We start from the raw sequence: 19,172 nt of genomic DNA on the forward strand, positions 1-19,172 counted from the left end.
TCATAGAAAAGAAAGGATGCTTTTTTATCTCTAGCTGATGAGAATCTTGTGTACCATGCTTACATTTTTTAGGGGTGGGTGGGTAAATTTTGTCTTTAGCCTCTTGCCCTCAGTGAATATGAAAAACTGCTCATAACAGAATTTGTCAAGAGATCCTGCAAATCATTTTGTAATTTTACTTGTGAATTACATTAAGTCCTCCCAATCTTTACTTGAGTCCTTGCTGATGTGTGTGATCACACAGTACTTTAAATGTAATGTATTTTTCAGGAACCATATTATGTGAATAATGTAGAATACCAGAATATTGCACTTGTAGAACAGACATTGTTCTCTTTAGACACACAGGACCCATAAAGCAATGGAAGATCTCACATATACACACACAGACACTCATACACTCTGCTAAAGCAATCAGGACCACTCACTAACACAATGAACCATTCCAGCATATTTTGCCTTTTCATGCTCTTTCCACCATATTCTTGTATTATATTCCCCGACTGCAGTGTTTAAGCTGTAAAACATCACTGTATAGTAACCAGTGATATCAGTTAACATTGGAAACCCCCTGCTGGTGTTAGGATATGAGCGATATGGGCAAGGACTTTTTATGTCTGTCATAATTGAGTGTCTGATGCATTAAAACATTACCCACAGGTTTTGAGTTTGCCAACTTGTTATGTTACCATAGCTACACTTTACAGTTGTCACTGTGCTGGGAACAATGGAACACGTGGAGTGATGCTCACTTTTGGAATTTCTATGTGCACAGCAGGCAGTCTCATATGCCAGCTACTTAACTCTTTTTTTGTGCTTTTCCTTTGCTATCTCCCTATCAAATTCCCCAGTTCTGCCCAGGCTTTGTGCCTATCAGATGAACCAAGAGCAATCACAGAGTATCAATACCCTGAGAAGCTGCCTGGCGAGCTGTACGATGCAGACACACAATGCAAATGGCAGTTTGGGGAGAAGGCCAAACTCTGCACCCTTGATTTTAAGAAGGTAATAAAATAGATTTGGACTCTCTTATGCCATCTAATGCTAATTTAAAAACAGGTTTATAATCCCAGTCAGGGGTTTTATCGGTACATCTACTGGAACGTGAGCATTTGATACGTTTTTTTAACAATCATGTGTTGTTAGTTAGGGAAAAAAAGTCAAAGAATGCAAGAGTGGGATGGGATGAATGAGGTAGAGGAAAAATCAAATAAAAAGAGGAAGGAAAAGAGAAACTGATCCGGGTTACATGCCCTTGTGCATGTACACACATATGCATCCACACACAAAGACTGAGACTCGAAGACTGCCCATGATATACTGTACTCACTGGGATAGATGACTAAATATACACTGGAGCATTGCCAGTGGGAATCTCTGCTCGTTGCTCTCCCATTGTCTCATTGCTGCTGATCTTACTGTTAGAAATACTCTCCCAGATAATCCGAATAGGGCTTTAAATACTTGTTAAATGTAATCAGTCTTAAAATATAGTATCCCACCTGAACCTCAGTTGAGCCAAAGCTGCACCTGTATTGTTTGAACCATTCAGGAAAGGGTGTTCTCAGTGTTTAAAAGAAATACAAAGCTCTCTGAAGAAACAAACAGGGTTAAACCATCCATCTACCCCACAGACCCTTAGCAGCCAATAGTTCATTTTTGTCACAGACCCTCTAACAGATTATTGTGACCTTTTTTTGTATACTACAATGGCGAACATATTTGCCTCCGGTCAGCAACACCATAGCATTTAGTCACACACAGGATAAAGGTTTCTATTTTTTGCAGTCAAGTGGACCAGTATAAAAATCTGATAATGTATCTACTGCATTTTTTGTGCTTTGTATTCATTTATTTTAACATTTTATTTTAACCTGTCTTGTTCCTGTATCATTTTCTGTGTAGCAAATTTTCTTCATCTGGAAGATATCATTACCAAAAATGATCAACGATAAAGCAAGATGGATATTTAATGCTTTGTAATAAAATTACTGCAGTATGTATCAAATATGTTATGTCTGCAGTATGGAACTTTAAGTAAGTGACTTTTTTAATTTATGCTCTAAGAAATGCCAGTGCCAGTAGTAGCTGGCTTTGAATCCTAGCTCTTATGCACATGCTGTCCTTCTTTGTGTGCTTATATAAATATCTGAATATCCGTGGATTATTACATTTATAACATACGCTTGTGCACCTGGTAGCAGCAAGGTGCTCTGGACTGATAAATCTCCAAGCAGCCATTACACTCACTGTCTTTCTGAGCACTTGTTACTCATAAAAAAAAACAGCCCACAAGAATCGGCCTCAGCGGCGCAGTTCATGGTGTAATGAATTCATTTTTCACTAAACTTTTTGGCAGCTGTTGTCAAGATAAGGTACCACTGGAGGGAACAAATGATACTCTCTGCGATTAGATAGGGATGGGCTATTTTATAGGAAAAATGGAATAATGTTAATGGGCGTTTTTCTTTCTTTCTCAGCCTCTGACACACTGTCCATCATTTCTCTCTGTCTCTCCTCCCATCGCTAACCGCTCTCTGCCATTATTTTACTGCTACACAAGGCCCGAGCAAGCGAAACAGATGGACAAATAGTCCTTGGAATGAATTCCATGGTGGCTTTTGGCAGCAGCAAGCTGAGGCTGAGGTGTCTGTCAGCATCTGCACTGAGTTGTCAAAATCTGATATAGTCATTCAAATAGCAACAGAGTAGACATGTTAAAAAGCAGCAAGCCGTGTTTCTCAGGCAATCCGAGCAGGGAAACAGGCCGGTGCTCCCAGCTGAATCTTTAATGACTGAGTAACACAGCCATTACATCATGTAAGTTTGGTAAAGCAGTTGTACCCTGTTAATACTTTGTCCTAATCTTTATGTTCTGTGTTACTTCTTCACTTTGGTGTTTCACTTCCTCAAAGCTAAAGATTGCTACGTCGATCCGCAACAGAGATGATGTTGGAACCACTTAGACCAGATTTTATGTATCGATGCTGATGTCTTTACCCTAGCTACTGAAGCATAAATATTTTGGAGATTCACATTTGCTGCACACGGGAAGCTCTCCAGAAAATAATTATTCAGACAGTTGCAGATTCAGCAAGATTCCTTCAACATGTTTTATTAGCTCTCAAGAGGCAAAATCAAAATGCTATTACAAGTGATCATTTTTCCCCACTGCAAGCTTTGTTTACAGCTATTGTGAGGAGGATCGTGATGATCCAGTTTCTGGAATCTGGAGCAAGAAGTAAGTTAAGGTTTCCATGTAAGTTACACTTTGCTTCTCTCTCTCTTATGTTGTTCCAGGATATCTGCAAGGCTCTGTGGTGCCACCGTGTTGGGAGGAAGTGTGAGACCAAATTCATGCCACCTGCTGAGGGCTCTGCTTGTGGCCCCGATATGGTGACTTAACACATGATGTAGTGCGTGTGCGCATGTGCGTGTATGGCGATGTGTTTGGTTAAAGGGGTTGACACTCACAGGCTTTTTTACCTCAAGAGTGGCATCACATGAGTGGCATGGGAGCCGCTGACTTCTATTGGATTCTTTTATCCATTTCCTTAGAGGCAATTGAAGCGGTCTTACCGAAGACAGTTCCAACCGCTAGCAGGAAAATGAAGATACCTTCTTCAAAATGTCATTTGTGAACTGGAAAAAAAGTCCACAATCTATTCAGGGCATAGAGTTAGCTTTTAGTCATATCACCAATAAGATAACCTTTGTTTCTTGATAGCCAAAGGAGCCAAAATGTTCCCCCAATTGATATGGCATTTAGCAAACGTTGCCTTTTTTCTTTAGGACAGCCTAAACAAGAGCCCCACACACATTTCCTCTCAGTTTTGGTGAGAAAAATACCATCCAACAGAGTAACACAACTCAGTAAGAGAGTTTTACTCTGTTATGTGTGCTAACTTAAGAAAAGTGGATTTAAACACGTCTATTGAAAAATGGCTTCACTCTCAGGGCAAATTCTCCTTCCTGCATATCAGTTGCCCTAGCAGTGTTTTGGCAGTGTGCTTCTTTACATTACCAAGCATGTAAAAGTATAAGCGGGGGAAAGCTTGTAAAAATGGGAAACACATTCTTTGTCTTAGGGATACCACAGACCTTTAAGTCAGTAAGCTGCAAAGGACAATAAGCCATAGCTATGAATACACTGAAAAGGCAACAATGATGTACATAGCCTTATAAAAGTAACATTTATTGAGTGTTTTAGTGTTATGTAGTGTTAAGTCCAGCTATTTGAAAGCAAATGGCTTGAACTGAGTGATACTACACTTCTTTTAACTGCTTTTTTCTTACATAGCAATGGCCTCATATCCCAGCATAGACTATTTAAGTTGTTTTCAAGCCGAATCAGCAACTTTACTTTGATTTAGTACATTTGAGGGTAGTGTAAATGAAAACTCCTTTTTTTTCTTTTGCTCTAGGTACCACTCTGTCCTTCCTTCTTTTACCTCAGGGAGCAGCTGCAGTTCGTTTGTTGCTGATGTGGCAGAAATATGCAATTGGCTTGGATCCAAAAAGCAATCTGCGCTCTTTATTTATTCTTTGTTTTCTTTTTCATTCTTCTTTTCAAGATGATTCCCCCCTGAGGCTTGCTCTTTCTCTTACCCTCACTCCCCTGACAGCCTTTCATCAACGTTTGCTTCTCAATATATTAAACTTGATGGTTTAATCTCGCGCTCCCCCTCCACGGGAAAATTAACCGAGCTCAAACACTGACTGCCTCACATAGGAATCTGTGGCACTCAGCCGCAGGGGGAAAACTGAGGGGAAATCAGCTGTTCTAGTTCTTAGTCAAGGACCATGAGATTAGTTGGTGAGGTGTGCATGAGTCTGCATATGCTGGCGTGTGGGTCTGTGGTCTCTTGTGTAGTTATTGTTCACATAGTGAGAACAAGAACAGCTGCATATGTTTGATGTATGGACATAGCACAGCTTATGCAATACCAGTGTGTGTGGAATTCTGGGAGAAGAAGTACATTGAAACTGATTAATGATTCGGCCTTTGATGTATGTACTTGATTGTGGCTTTGAGTTTTCCCTGTACGATCACCATCATTGCATGCAGTCCAAAGAAGTGCAGAAACATATTTAAAGATTTTTTTTATCCACTATCGCGTAATCTTCGGTTTTGCCTGCTACCTTAAGGGACACATTTGGCAGTGTTCACTGCTCGAAAGCTGCTTGGTCAGAAGCAGCTAGTAACACTATATGCACATGGCTTTTCAGTCCACCAGAGATCAGAATGAAAGAGAAACTGGTCTTTGAAAATTGAAAGAGCATGAGATGACCTCTAAAAGGTTTTACTGGTAGACTGTAAACATGTAACCAGGACTGGCCCACAGTTTAAAAAAAACAAAACAAAACAGTACAGTAAGCACAGTAAGTCATATCTTGACGTGGCAGAGGTGAACATAAGAAGGCACATTTGCAGTGCAATCAAATCAAGTATTAAACAGATTTTAACCTCACTGCTCTTCTCTGCAAAATCTCTGTTAAGTCCAGTCCCACAGACTTGCACGGATGTTAGAATAGCACTTGCCAGTGAGTTTGCAGCCAGCATGTTCAGTGATCCTATTAATGATCCCAGCACACTCTACCTAGAACAGAGCATTCCCCATAATGAGAAATGCATGCCACATGCTACATATGAGAAACGGCAAAGATGGACGATGCTGAAGTCTGATTCTGTGTGAGTTCACTCGTGATTAAGATAAAAACGGGTCTAGTTTTGACAGTTTCTATTTGAACCCCCATTCTGCTGCATCTTTCTCTTTCCCATATATCAATGCTCTTTTGTTCCCTTCAGTGGTGTCGTCGGGGCCAGTGTGTGAAACAGGGTGATGAGGGTCCAAGGCCTCAGCATGGCCACTGGTCAGAGTGGTCCTCCTGGTCTACATGCTCTAGAAGCTGTGAGAGCGGCGTTACATATCGTGAGAGGCAATGCAGCAACCCCAGGTAGGGAAAGACACAGCAATGACCTCTAACATTATATTTACATTGAATCTTACATAGCATTAGAAAAACATAAATCTACAAGTGACTACAAACTTTACTCAAAACCTCTTCTGTCTGTATTGCTAACTGAAACGGCACCTAGTTTTCTCTATATGTAAAAGTCCTCACATCCACTTGTCCTTAGTATCCTTTTAAAAACTTTTAATGATTTTTAACCTAGACTAAAATAATTTTTGGATTTTAAATTAACTTAGGAGCCTCCTGGAATGGGAGTCTTATCATTGATATTGTTTTAGGTATCACAAATAAGTGTTTGTGTTCTAATTAAACAATTAAGATATAATAATGATATACTGAATGATTATTGAGCTTTAGATGTGTTTCTAGACCGACTCAGGACAAACCTTGTTAGCTGTTAATCCTCGTATCCAGTCTTTATGCTAAGCTATATGCTAACTATCATACTGCTGCCAGATAATACTTTCTGTAAACCACACTAACACATGTCCTCACTGTTCACACTATACAGCAAGTGTTACTTTTAAATTCTACTGAATACACTACCAACAGTTCTACTAAATGGTGCTAAAAGTCTACCTAAAAGTCATCATCTGTCAAAGTATAGTTTTCTAGTTGTATAATTTCTTACTATAATATGCAGAAGACTTGGATGGCCTGTGGTACCTCTGATTGTTTGACTAAGGGCCAACAGTATATTAAGAATTGTGATTAAGTCACACAAGTCTGTCACTTATCTGCTAATTTAGCCCCCAACTCATCAGTCACTCATGATTATTGGCACTGTCAGTCAGTCAGGGGCCCCTATTCCAAATGCTGGGACTTCCTTTTTATCATGTCATGCCAAGATCCTGACAAGTGGTGGGCTAAATTAGACAGAGAGTGAGGAGGAGAAAGAAAGACAAGGAAAGGAAAGCTGGTGGTGAAGGGTTAGAAGGACAAAGACAGGCAAGTGGAATGAAGTGGGAGGAGGAGGGGGGGATGACAGAAAAGGGATTAAAAAAGTGAAAGATGAAATGCAGAGATATCAAACGAAAGAACACAACACAGAGAGAGTGGTTGGAGAGTTTGCAGCTGTTTTTGTCCCATAGAAGGGATTTTTAGGAACATAACCCGAGGATATACACTTGTGATTTCACAAGCCTTCACAAAGGCACACTTATACACACATGTGGAGTGAAACATGCTTATGGATCAGCACAATCAGAATTTCACTGACTCTACAGATAAAAACTATCTTAAATGTTTTATTACCATGATCATTATTTCAGTACTTTGCACTCTACTATCACCCATGTTTGGGGTTTCAACACGAACATACAGTCACAGATAGAAGATGAAGAAAGAAAATCCATGAAATACGTAATGCGAAGCATGTTATTATGTGTTTCGTGCAGAAAAACCTTAAATTCTACACGTTTAAATTCATCTCTTTAGACCGGCATATGGAGGGAAGTTCTGTGAGGGTTCCTCCAGGTCATACAAACTTTGCAATACTGAAGACTGTCCCAGGAACACCATTGACTATAGAGCACAACAGTGTGCTGAGTTCAACGGCAAACAGTTCAGAGGCTGGTACTACACTTGGAGACCATACACTAGAGTGGATGGTGAGAAAGCTTTCCTCTTAAATTTCAAAAAATACTCGTAACTAAAGATTATTTGAAATGATAAAAGAGGCCTTTTTATGGCCATTTTCTTTTTCTTCCAGATCAAGATCTATGCAAGCTCTACTGCTTTGCTGAAGGTTATGATTTCTTTTTTGCCTTGGCCAGCAAAGTTAAGGATGGGACACTCTGCTCACCAGACAGCTCTAATGTCTGTATTGATGGACTGTGTGAGGTAATGTTAAATGTTAAGCAGTTGGAAAGTAACATGATGTGACCAAACATTGATGTCAAAGTGCTACATTTATGTATATGGCGTGTGAGGTCTTTGAAGTGGCTCTATGAAGTTTGACAATGGATGTAAGCAGTAAAGAACATCAATAGACTCTTTTATTTCTCCTGCTGTCTGCTACTTTAGATATAATGAATAGTAAAATATTGACCTGTCACCACATACATAATAAATGTTGGAATTTTGTAAATGTTGTAATCGAATGCGTACTGTGACGCAGTCTTGTGTTTTTATGTGTGTGATCTACACTGTCATCAAAAGCGCTGATGGTTTTCTTCCACAGAGAGTTGGCTGTGACCGTGTTTTAGGCTCCACAGCTGTGCCTGATGCTTGTGGGGTGTGTAAAGGAGACAACTCCACCTGCAAGATTTACAAAGGACAGTACACAAAACAGCATTTTACTAACCGTACGTCACAAATGAATTATTCACTTCATTGGTTTTTAGCGATTTTATTGGAAATGTTTTAAAACCTAATATTTGTTTTCATGTCCCACAATCTTTGTATGGTGCAGTCCTCACCATAAAATCTGTGTAGCCTGATATCATATTATTAACATTTTGTTTTGTTTGCTGGAGTTTTATGCCACTTTTAATGCTTATTTATGGTCTTCTAATATTTCTCAGAGTACTATGCAGTGATAACCATCCCAGCTGGAGCTCGGAGCATCCGTGTGATTGAACTGAATTCCTCCACCTCCTACTTGGCTGTCAGGGACACACATAGACGCTACTACCTTAATGGCCACTGGACCGTGGACTGGCCTGGCCGACACCCCATTGCTGGAGCAATTTTCGAGTACAAAAGACCATATAACAGACCAGAGAGTCTCATATCAGCCGGTCCCACCAATGAGACTCTAGTAATAGAGGTAGTATGTCATTGGTCTCAGTAACATGATTAAGACCTACTTTCCTTCTCCTTTTTCTTTGTGACTTACTTGCCTGTTTATTACCTTTTTTCCTTTAGGTGCTGTTGCAGGGCTGGAATCCTGGTGTGCATTGGGAGTATACTCTAAAGAAAGCTGATGAGAAACTGATGAAGAACCGCATCAAGCACAATTATACATGGGCTATCATACGCTCCCAGTGCTCAGCCACTTGTGCTGGAGGTACGAGCAAACATTAAAAAAATACAATGTCTTTGTTTTTAATTTGTATTTTTTTGTATTTATTTTTGTTTTTTCATAGATGTAACTTTTTAAGAAGCAATTTAAAATCTGTTGCACTGATGAAAAAGCACGCATCACCTCTAATCTTGATCTAAAACCGTAGATGAGGAGGACAATTTGTAGATCAGTAGACTAACCCTAAAGCTTAGTTCTTGCCTCTCTGACCTTTAATCAGTCTTTTAGCTCCAGGTTAAATGGAGACGAGAGTGTTCCCATCATTACTGAGGGGACATTAGAGGCTCTTGGTTCAAACTGGTGGGACCTCTCCTTATTCAACTGGAGACTTGCTATTACAAACACATACACACACACATTGCAAGCACACACATGCCTGCCTACGACCGGTGGCCTTTGTCCCCTGGGCAGGTAATTTGTGGCCAGAGGTTGAGGAACAAGGGTGCATTGTGTAGGCATGGCTATATTTGTGCATGTGCGCTTGCTTAGCGTCATCACTGTGAACAAAGCTCTTAGTGTAGAATTCCTATTGATTGACCCTGGAGGTTAAAGTTGTCCACCCCGGTCTGTTGCAGTACCCCCTAGCCACCTCCACCTCAATGAATACTGATTGCAGGTTGTGATGAGTTGAGAGTCTTTTGCTTTATTAAAGAGTGTGACTGACTAAGTGACCTATATTAGCTCAGATGTGCAGACTGACTCTGCCTAAGTTAAAATCATAATCAAAGAAGTATGAAAACCTGATTTAAGGTTTACTTAGATTAATCAACACAATATGCAATTGTGCAAGAAGTCACTGATGCTGAAGCCACTTCAGTCAAACATGAATATTAGTTTAAGTTTATTAAAGATGAAAGGACAATCTGGTGATAAACTAGTGAAGTTAAATGAATCAAATTAAGTTTTTGCACACGTGTGAGACAAAAACATTTATTTGAATAACATATTTGGAAGTTGTGAACGTGTGGTTCCATCTCCCATCATGCAGTTTTGTTGATTTAACAGTAGTTAAATAGCAGATTGACGCAAAATGACAACTGTATTCTTTAAACATTTCTATGTTTACTGATCTATACCCTATGCAGGCCAAATGAACACCAAGTCAGCATGCTACAAAGACTTGAAAGTGCAGGTGAATGTGTCGTACTGCAATCCCAGATCAAGACCAGCTACTGGATTGATGCCCTGCAACACCCAACCGTGTCCTCCCAGGTCAGATCCTCAGCATTTTCATGTGTATTTGTTATGTTTGCTGATCATCCCCACTAGTCATCATGTATTATAAATTGTGTTAATTCATTTAAGTAGGTTTTCTAACATGTATAGTTTTTTTTCGTTTGGCTACGACTGGATGGGGCGGTTAAATGGTCCATTGGTCGTCACTGTCATGTCACAGCAAGAAGGGTGTGGTTGTACTGGTGTGACTGGGGCATAAATTTTAAGTTAACTGACAAAATATTCTAAATTGGACATAAGTGTGAGTGTGATTGACTGTTTTTTTTTCCCTCTGTTTTAGCTCATATCTCGTAGAAATCAGCTTGGTTCAGCTCCTTTCTGATTTCATGTTCACCCATATATCACAGGTAGCCATGCAACTCTGTACAGACAGTCACTGCATCCAGGAAATAAATCCCAGGACATTGATGTTGAAATCCAGTCACGTTCTTATTTTCCTAACTTTGCATCTGGCACCACCATTAGATTGAGACAAAACTATAGTAAAAGTTCGACAGTCTGGTCTATAACTAAATACCTGTAAAGCAGTTGACACTCTTACCATCAGCAATGCTTTGTATGCAGTACAAATGAGCAAGATTTTGCGTGTTAATATGCTTTGATTTGATTAGCAGCAGGTTGTAACCATTTAGCTCTAAGCAGCACTGTGCAGCATCATAGAACTGATAGCATGGCTGCAGACTTCTGTTGTTAAGATGACTTTATGTAGTTACAACATCACAACTCATGCAAGTCAAACGAAATAATTTGTGACTTTTAAAAAAATTGTGAATGACCTCATCAATATATCGCCGCTCTGGTTTTAGATGGCTCTCAGTCTGGACATTATTAAAAATGGTATTTGAATTGTGCAGACGTTTCCTCATATTTTCCAGATACATATTTTGGATGGAAAACAGCACAATGTTTGGCTCTTCAAGACTTCAGGCTTTGTCAATTATTCAGTTGTTCAGTTGACATATCCTGGAATGGCCAGCGTCTACTTCTGGCTATGGGACAGCCAAAATGTGTTCAGTTGTAAATGGTGAACATTTTCTACATGCGTGCAATTGATGTTTGCACCTTAGGTAGCTAGAGGATCAGCTTTAGGGCCACCAGCCAAATACACTCACATCTAGTTATTCAAGGTAAAAACATGGCAGCGAATAGTATTCTGTCTACTTTGTTCTGGTGTTCTTACTCTCTCCCATCCTGCTATCTTCCTAGCTTCGCTCCTTTTCACCTCCTCTCGCCTTCACTCTTTCTCACTGCCACGTGTTGCTGGTCTGCAACACCTACACATCTGTTCTGTAATTTCTGTCAGAAGAGCTGTTTATTACTTGAGTGAATTCTTCCAAAGTTCCCACGCTATCTCCTCATAGTAAAGCCAATGAAGAGTGTCAGGCAGGACTGACTATATGTTTTACCCTTTTCCAACCCGTTAAAGCACCTGCTTTGTGATGATGACATTATCCTCACTTCAAAATGAAAAATAACTTACATTTTGGCCAGAACATGCGTGTGAGACACAGGGAAGAAAGAGAAGTTCCACTGGATATTCTGTTCATGTCTTTATCCAGTTCAGCATGAAAACCCCACCAACTGTCAGGAATGGTTAGCTTCTGTGTTTGTTTAATGCAGCAGGCCAAGAACTTGTAAACCTATTCACATGGATCATCACTTTGGGACCTAAGCTCTTTGGCCATATCAGGATCCACCTAGAACTTTTTTTCTTTTAGATGTCCAGCGCATTGGTGTATGCAAAATGCACTGCCAGTTTCTTTGGTGGGACATGCTGGTGCACTTCCAAACTCTGCTGATCAGAGCATATTTTTCCCACAAGGCTATACCAGGATGCTGGCCCAAGACTAATTGGGAAGTAGGAAATGTTATCATAAGCTGAGATGCACTTCCAGATTGCTGTGGTTAAGCAGGCTTTCCCAGTTGTTGTAAAATGTCAGCGGGGTCACCTTGAGTGGCACAAACATATTGAGGGAAAGTGGGAGTGAGACCCACTCCTGATTTTGTGGTTTTAGGGTGTAGTTCTGTAGGATCTTGGCTAGGTTTAGGTGGTTTGGTCACTGTCTGTATCCCTGACGCTAAGAGCCAACAAAGAAGAACAAAGATCAGTCAACATGGCCTGATGCTGTGGACATCATCGGAAGTGGTTCACCCGTTGACAGGCAAGATATATATGAACACACACAGGGGAAATGTCCCTCCCTTGTCTGCACTGCTCTGGTCAGTGTCATGTTGTGTAAAGTCCTGGCCATTAAATGTGTGAGTGAAAGGCATTCTTAGGACAGCAGTGGTTTCAAATAACAGGAGAATTTGCGATTGCGTTGATGGTTTAAAATGGTTTCGAATATATGGATATGTTTTTTTAAGACTGGATATTTACATACAGGCTGGGGCAGAGCATTTAAATATCACTAAATATCACCAAATGTCACTAAAACTGCAGGGACCAACTGATTATATTATTTCCAGTGCTCATTGTGAAAAGCATTGTCAGACTTTAATGAGGTCTGCAAAAAATAAATAAATAAGAAAGTAAAAACTTTATTTTCGATTAAAAGCAGACAGGCTTTCCGTGCCTAAATGTTGTTTCTATTAAGGCAGAATGCTGAACTTTGTTACACTGTATCATGCAAACTGAAAACTGGCACTCAAACGTTTTGTGAATGAAAAGATCATTTTAGCTACCAGAGATAAAAGCATGTCTGTCTTAAAATTAATACTGAAAGAATTTACCTAGAGGCTTTGTTGGGCTGTTGCTGAGGCATCCATTTCTCTGTGCCCCTATTGTGAGCATTTCCATGAACACTCTTAGCTCTTGAAATATCAGCCAAATTCTTGCAAACGAAGGGGACGCTGCTGACAAGTTGTGCATTGATTCATGAGCAGAGAGGGATTTAGCTGGGACACTGACCTCATCTTGGTCAGGGTTGCATGTGCACGTCTAGCAAAATTCTGTTGTTGTGTGTGCAATTGTGACTTTGTCCGCCACATTTATAAAAATGTCATGCAGTAGCCAAACCAAACCATCAAAAAAACCTTACGAGAACTCTCCATAAAGTTCTTGAACGAGAAGAACTAGAAGGTCAGTTGGGCACAATAAGGCCTTGTTGCAGTCATGCTTGCTTACTGTAATAATATTTAGTATTTCTATGAAATGTAATATGATGTGACAGGAGCCTCAAAGTTAATACATTTCATAGAAAGGTATATTAAAGAACTTTTAAAAGCAATGTCAACAAAATTGTCGTGGTGCTGCCACTAATGCATTGCCTGCAATGTGTTTCTCAGGGGGCGGTGTGTCTGCACTTGTGTGCCTAAAATGTGATGCAACATATACAGTACATCTTGCATGCAATCATGCTGCATGATGCTGTTGTTGTTTTTGCCAAAAGCAGAATGAGTGGCCATCAGCTGCTGCCTGGCTTGCTTGCACAGAAGACATGGCAGGGCAGCAGAAGGTGGTGACTTCAGTTACTTCTGAAACTCTTTTCCACCCACACTTTCTCACCCTCTCATTAAGACAAATTTCAGTGTCCCTACTCCAACCCCACCTCAAAATCAGAGCCGCCAGCAGTCTTAAACTGCAGCAGTCTGTTAGCTCTCATGCATTTATATTCATATTCTTTCTACTAGCCCCATCTCCCGTCTTCTCAGTGCTTTTCACTGGAACCCGTCTTGCTTGTGAAGTCATCACTCTCATTCTGCATTTTCACGGGCGTTTACCAAGTATGCTTAAAAAATTATCAAGCCAGAAGAAAATGTGGATACAGTATTAAACAGCGCATCGATATTATGTAATCCACTCTGAAATCATGGAATCCCAATTATTTTAGCGTTTATCTCATGTTTTATAGTAACCAACAGCTGTTCAAAAGGGGATTTTTCCTCTGCATAGCTCTGTCATTGCCTGAATATTTTCCTCTCGCTCAGCTTGCATTTGTCTCCATTTTGGAACAGATAACCTGGGAAAATGCTACAAGATGACCACAAAACTGTCTCGTATTCACTCGCATAAAGCAGTGATGGCGCTGACAATATATATAAGTCTTCAGAAAAGGAACACATGTCCCCCCAGAGCTTTGTTATTTCAGCCATTTTCAGTATCTTTGTGGTTTATTGTGTCATCATGTGTAGTAATGTGCTGTATTTCATTTAGTCATTTTTACTTTGTTTTCACTATTCAAGGGAAAAAATGGTGCTATGATCACAGCACACCACTGCCAGCTGTGCAGATGATTCCAGGCCAGGATAAAAAATGTCTTTACTCATAGACACGTGAGGCGTTTTAAATAAAGGTTTACCAAAATTTAAGATAGGAGGGCCACCTCTGTACTCCACCTGGAGTTTTCTGTCATTACTATTACCAAGTATTTTTTTAATGCCTGACAAATGTGTTTTTGTTATTTAATTATGTGCAATTTAAGCTCAGCGTGGTAAGAAAAACAGTCTCAACAAGGTCAAGCTTGGTTAGTCTTTAAAGCATTTAACCACATCTTACAGTCTTCCATTAAAGAGGGAGAGCCACATTTTCGTGGGGATGGTTTATTTGTTGTTGTGTGAAAGCAGTCAAAATCTTAAAACTGTGACATGCCTGACAATTTAAATGCAACACAGATGGCGGTACCAAAACTGTGTCTTTATGCTTTTGTGCTGTTTATAAATGATTCACTTCATATGCATTGAACAGGCCTAGCTGACAACAGACACGATGACCTCTCAGTTAGGTGGAACCAATAACATTTTTAATGCTGCATTGAATTGCATTACATAGTAGGTTGAAGCCATTATTAATGTTCCTCAGCTCCAGCTCATGTCTGCTCGGAAAGAAAGGTCTGTGAAGTGCATTCATGGCTTTACTGTTCGTGGAGGGTTTGAATCCACGTGGGACCATAGTAATGTCTAAAGCCACTTTCCTATGCTATACGGCTTTGACTCTTTGATCTTGTCACCTCATTGCTGTCTGCCAGAGCCTTCAACATCCTCTATCTCTTACATTTGTCATTGTTTAGCACCGACACTAGTATCTGAAAGCCATGTGCCACCAATTATTTCTTTTGATTATTCTTCCAAGGAGCCAGACATTGTTGTAATTTTTTAAAGCAGTCTTGAGCCATAGTTCTCCATGCTTTCTGTAGGTCTTTCACATTTTTTTAGCTGCTTTTTCACTTATTTTTCTTGCAGGCCTCAAGCCACTTAACACTGACCTGTGAACGATTCAAGCATAAAAAAGGCCCCTAACTCAAAGGATAAAGTGGTGTTGTATCTACACATAACAGACAACATAGCAAAGAACAATTTTAAATTGTATCTTTAGATACTTGGTTAGTAGCAGCCTGTCACAAAAACACATAATCATTTAGTTGATGCTATTAAAAAAATGTCAAAGATAACACAGATTGACAGGAATAAGGTAGTTCTTGCACCAACAAGGTGATTCCCAAAGAGCAATCAGCCAACAACTGGCATATCTCAGCATGGTGAGCAGTGTGTCCCTATGAAGTCTGAGGAAACTGGACAAGTAGAGGACAAAAGAAGGAAGTATCAGGTCTAAAAAGCATCTGAACAGCATCTCAAAGTTATGTCTTTAAGAAACGGGGGGAAAAAATCCATCAAAGAAAAGAGCGATGCATCTGGCCCTTCAGGTGATCCATTACTGTTTACTGAAGCCTCATTAGAAATGGTCTCAGTGGAGGGATGGCTGTCAAGAAGCCATTTTTAGGGAAGGGAAACAGGGAGAAAAGGCTGAGATATGCCAAATTACACAAGAACTGGACTGAAAATCAGCGGCAAGATGTCTTGCAGAGTGATTAATCCAAATTTTGAAATTTGGATGTGAAAATGGTAGGTATCAGCATGCGATACCATCTGGAAAGCGTCTCATTGGCAACAGCTTCATTTTTCAGCATAACAATGATCACACATTGTCAAAAATTATACCTGTACAGAAACACACAAAGGAACACTATCAGTCATGGAAACGACTCCTTTTTGTGAAGTGGCGTAAACATAAGACCTTGCAAGTTGTTCTGGGTCACCTTTCCATATGCATCCCGCTGTGTCTGTAAGCTCACTGTATATCGGAATGCAGACACACAACACTACAGGAAACTTTCAAACAGTACTTTAAGCAGTTTTCTTAAAAGGAAAAAGGAAACAAAGAGTACTTCAGCATTAATTTGTTAGGTTTATACTTAGTACACATGACTGAAACCAATAACAAACGTGCTAAAAAGAAACATACCTCTTTTTCGATACAAAAATTTCAATCAAAGTGGACGTGTTGGTTTGATAAATATACAATCAATTTACAACCCAAAGCACAACATATGTGGAATCCACTATGAAATTGCAACAATCTATGTAAAACTTTGGGGACTGTAGAAATTGATGAATATATGGAATATTTGCTATAACAATGTTATGCCAAGCTTGACTAATTCATTTATTTCTAGTTTATATTGATACAAGAATCACTGAGTGGTCTAAATTACGTTTCCCAATTATTTCCTGTATTCCCTTTGCACAGAAATAACACAACTGAAATGGAAGTATGTCTGCATGATGATAACTGTATAGACATGATGGAAATCCAGGTAGGGTATTATGTTTCTATACCATACTTAAAGTGGAAAATCTAATTATATTTCTCTTGGTAAATAGGTCATAATGGCATCATGAAACTAGATGTTTCTGGAAAGAGGGGGAAATATATCCCTTTTGAGACCTCTCTTCCACTTCTCATGCATCCACATACAAAGACTGCTTTAAGACGCTGTCTGCAGTGTCCATCACTTATGTTTCTTCAGGCTTGGTCATAACCATAAATCTAATAGGTTGGATACCTTAATATGGATACCTTTTTTCCCTTTCTCCATCACCTTTCCAATCCTATCCAACTGCCAGCAATCGCCCACGCATACACACCAAAAAAAACCCACACTGGTACAACCAAGCAGTCAGCCAAGGATAGCTGTCATTCAGTCAAAGTTGTGCTCAGGCCACAGCACTTCCAATCTCTCAACGGGGATTTGTGAGACTGTGACAAACACTCTCCACGCTGTCTGTCTGATCCTCTGTCTCTCTGCCGTCTGTATCTTTTAAAAGTCGTTTATAAATATGTTCAGATTCATATTTGCCCTCTCTCTCTCGCACTTCTTTACTCACTCGTGGTAGATGTGCATGCTCCTCTGACATAATCTATTTCTCCTTTGCTTGCTTTGTACTGTTTAGCCACTAATGGACCTGCGTGTGTACACTGAGCCGAGGAAGCAGTGATAATAAAGGCTGTAAAGTAATCTCACAACAGTTTACACCCGTCTCTTAGGATTATCTCGTTCATTATCTAAAGCTGGAGCTTCTGGTCTGCATGTGTATGCATGTTTATATGTGTGTGCATGGGAACCATGTGTTGGTAAGACACATACAGCAACATCTGACAGATTTTCACTGTTCTGAGCAAGACCCAACATTTGTTGACGTATAAACGACTTCTGATAACAATAAGGACTCTAAAAATGAGAGTTCTCTTGTGGCTGCAAAATATTTTCAACTTAATAAGATTAGATAGGCTTTACAGTATTTTTCCTGTTGGTTACGGTGTAACCTGCTCTGCATTCCTGTGCATTTACATCCTCCGTAGACCTTCTTATGCCATTGCAGTCCATACAATGCTCAGATTTCCTGTTAAACATCCATAACATGTATAGGATATAGTTGCCTGATTAATGTATTGCACTATATCAAAGTTACGTTTCATGCTTTATTCAAGCTAAACTAGTTTCAGTTATACTTTTGTCAAATATCCAGTCTAGTATTAAGCATTTTTGTTAAAAATTGTAAATGTGCGTGTGCTTCTTTTATTCAAGTTATCAAAGTGCATGAGTCTTTTACAGTTTGTGGGCCCTCGCCATGCATGAACTGTGATCTGAAGCAGAACACATGCTGGACCGACCGAAACATGCAAAACTTGGATGCAAGTGTAGACTAGCAGGCTGTGGTCACCAGTCTATCTCTACATGTCATCCTATTCTAAGGCCGTGCAGTTATTTAATTTTGCTGTGTCTGCAACCAGTGATTTGGACTGAACAAGCATTACATCATGGAAAAAGGTTTCCGATGCCCACTCACATTTAGAGCATGATATCACTCTGTCTCACACTGCTGGTGTACACTGAAAAAAAAACCCACACAGTGATATATACATGTAAAAGTCCAAGCAGACACGCACAGTGGCAAAGCTATAAACACTGGTCAGAGGTTATTTAATGCACTAGTGTGCATTTAGACAGCGTCATTTAGACCTCAAAGGCTATCTGACACACCACAGGACACCTGAGCTCTTGTGCTTCTGTCCAGGGAGCATGATGCTTACTCATCCTTCAACCACAGTTACTCATACCAGCCAAGGCAAAGATCACAAGGTGTTCTATAACTTGATCCAGAAATTAAACAGTATATTATTTCGATGGCCATTCCTTTGAAGTGATTGTGTTGATATTTACATGGTAAAAGTAAATACCCTGGAGTATGAAATAAAGTTTTAATTTGCACTTTATCATCATATACATTCAAATATTTTGCCAACTGTATGCCAGATGGCTATATTTTACTTTCCTGTGCAGGAAGGGATATCTAAGAAGGGGTAAGAGAGCCAAGACAATATGTCATAATAAGTGATTTTATGTCATCATAACTTTTCTTAAATGTTAAATGAGTGACATCAGCTACTATACTACAAATTGGCATGCTGTGACATAGTAATCTTGTGCATATTAGGAATTGAAGTATTTATGGAAATATATTTATAAAAAATACAAGGTATTCTGAATTTTGTACCTTGTGAAACTAAAAATAAAAATGAAACAAACCCCAAAAAAGTCCCTGCTCTTGAAGGGTGTGTTGCACTTAGGCTTCGGTTGGCGTTCTGCTTGCATTT

General features: G+C 39.7%; 1 protein-coding gene across 1 annotated transcript in view; it reads left to right on the forward strand.

The window, feature by feature from the left end:
• The window catches only part of LOC134635418 (A disintegrin and metalloproteinase with thrombospondin motifs 16), a 54,992-nt gene that overhangs the window by 31,986 nt on the left and 3,834 nt on the right, over positions 1–19,172 (forward strand). Inside the window, exons 11-19 of the mRNA XM_063484797.1 lie at positions 852–1,005; positions 3,301–3,396; positions 5,810–5,958; positions 7,414–7,586; positions 7,688–7,818; positions 8,159–8,282; positions 8,502–8,746; positions 8,845–8,986; positions 10,087–10,213. Coding sequence (XP_063340867.1) covers positions 852–1,005; positions 3,301–3,396; positions 5,810–5,958; positions 7,414–7,586; positions 7,688–7,818; positions 8,159–8,282; positions 8,502–8,746; positions 8,845–8,986; positions 10,087–10,213 — 1,341 coding nt within the window. The remainder of the gene's footprint in view (positions 1–851; positions 1,006–3,300; positions 3,397–5,809; positions 5,959–7,413; positions 7,587–7,687; positions 7,819–8,158; positions 8,283–8,501; positions 8,747–8,844; positions 8,987–10,086; positions 10,214–19,172) is intronic.

This window comes from Pelmatolapia mariae, linkage group LG10_11 (assembly GCF_036321145.2).
Source record: "Pelmatolapia mariae isolate MD_Pm_ZW linkage group LG10_11, Pm_UMD_F_2, whole genome shotgun sequence".
Lineage (NCBI taxonomy): Eukaryota > Metazoa > Chordata > Actinopteri > Cichliformes > Cichlidae > Pelmatolapia > Pelmatolapia mariae.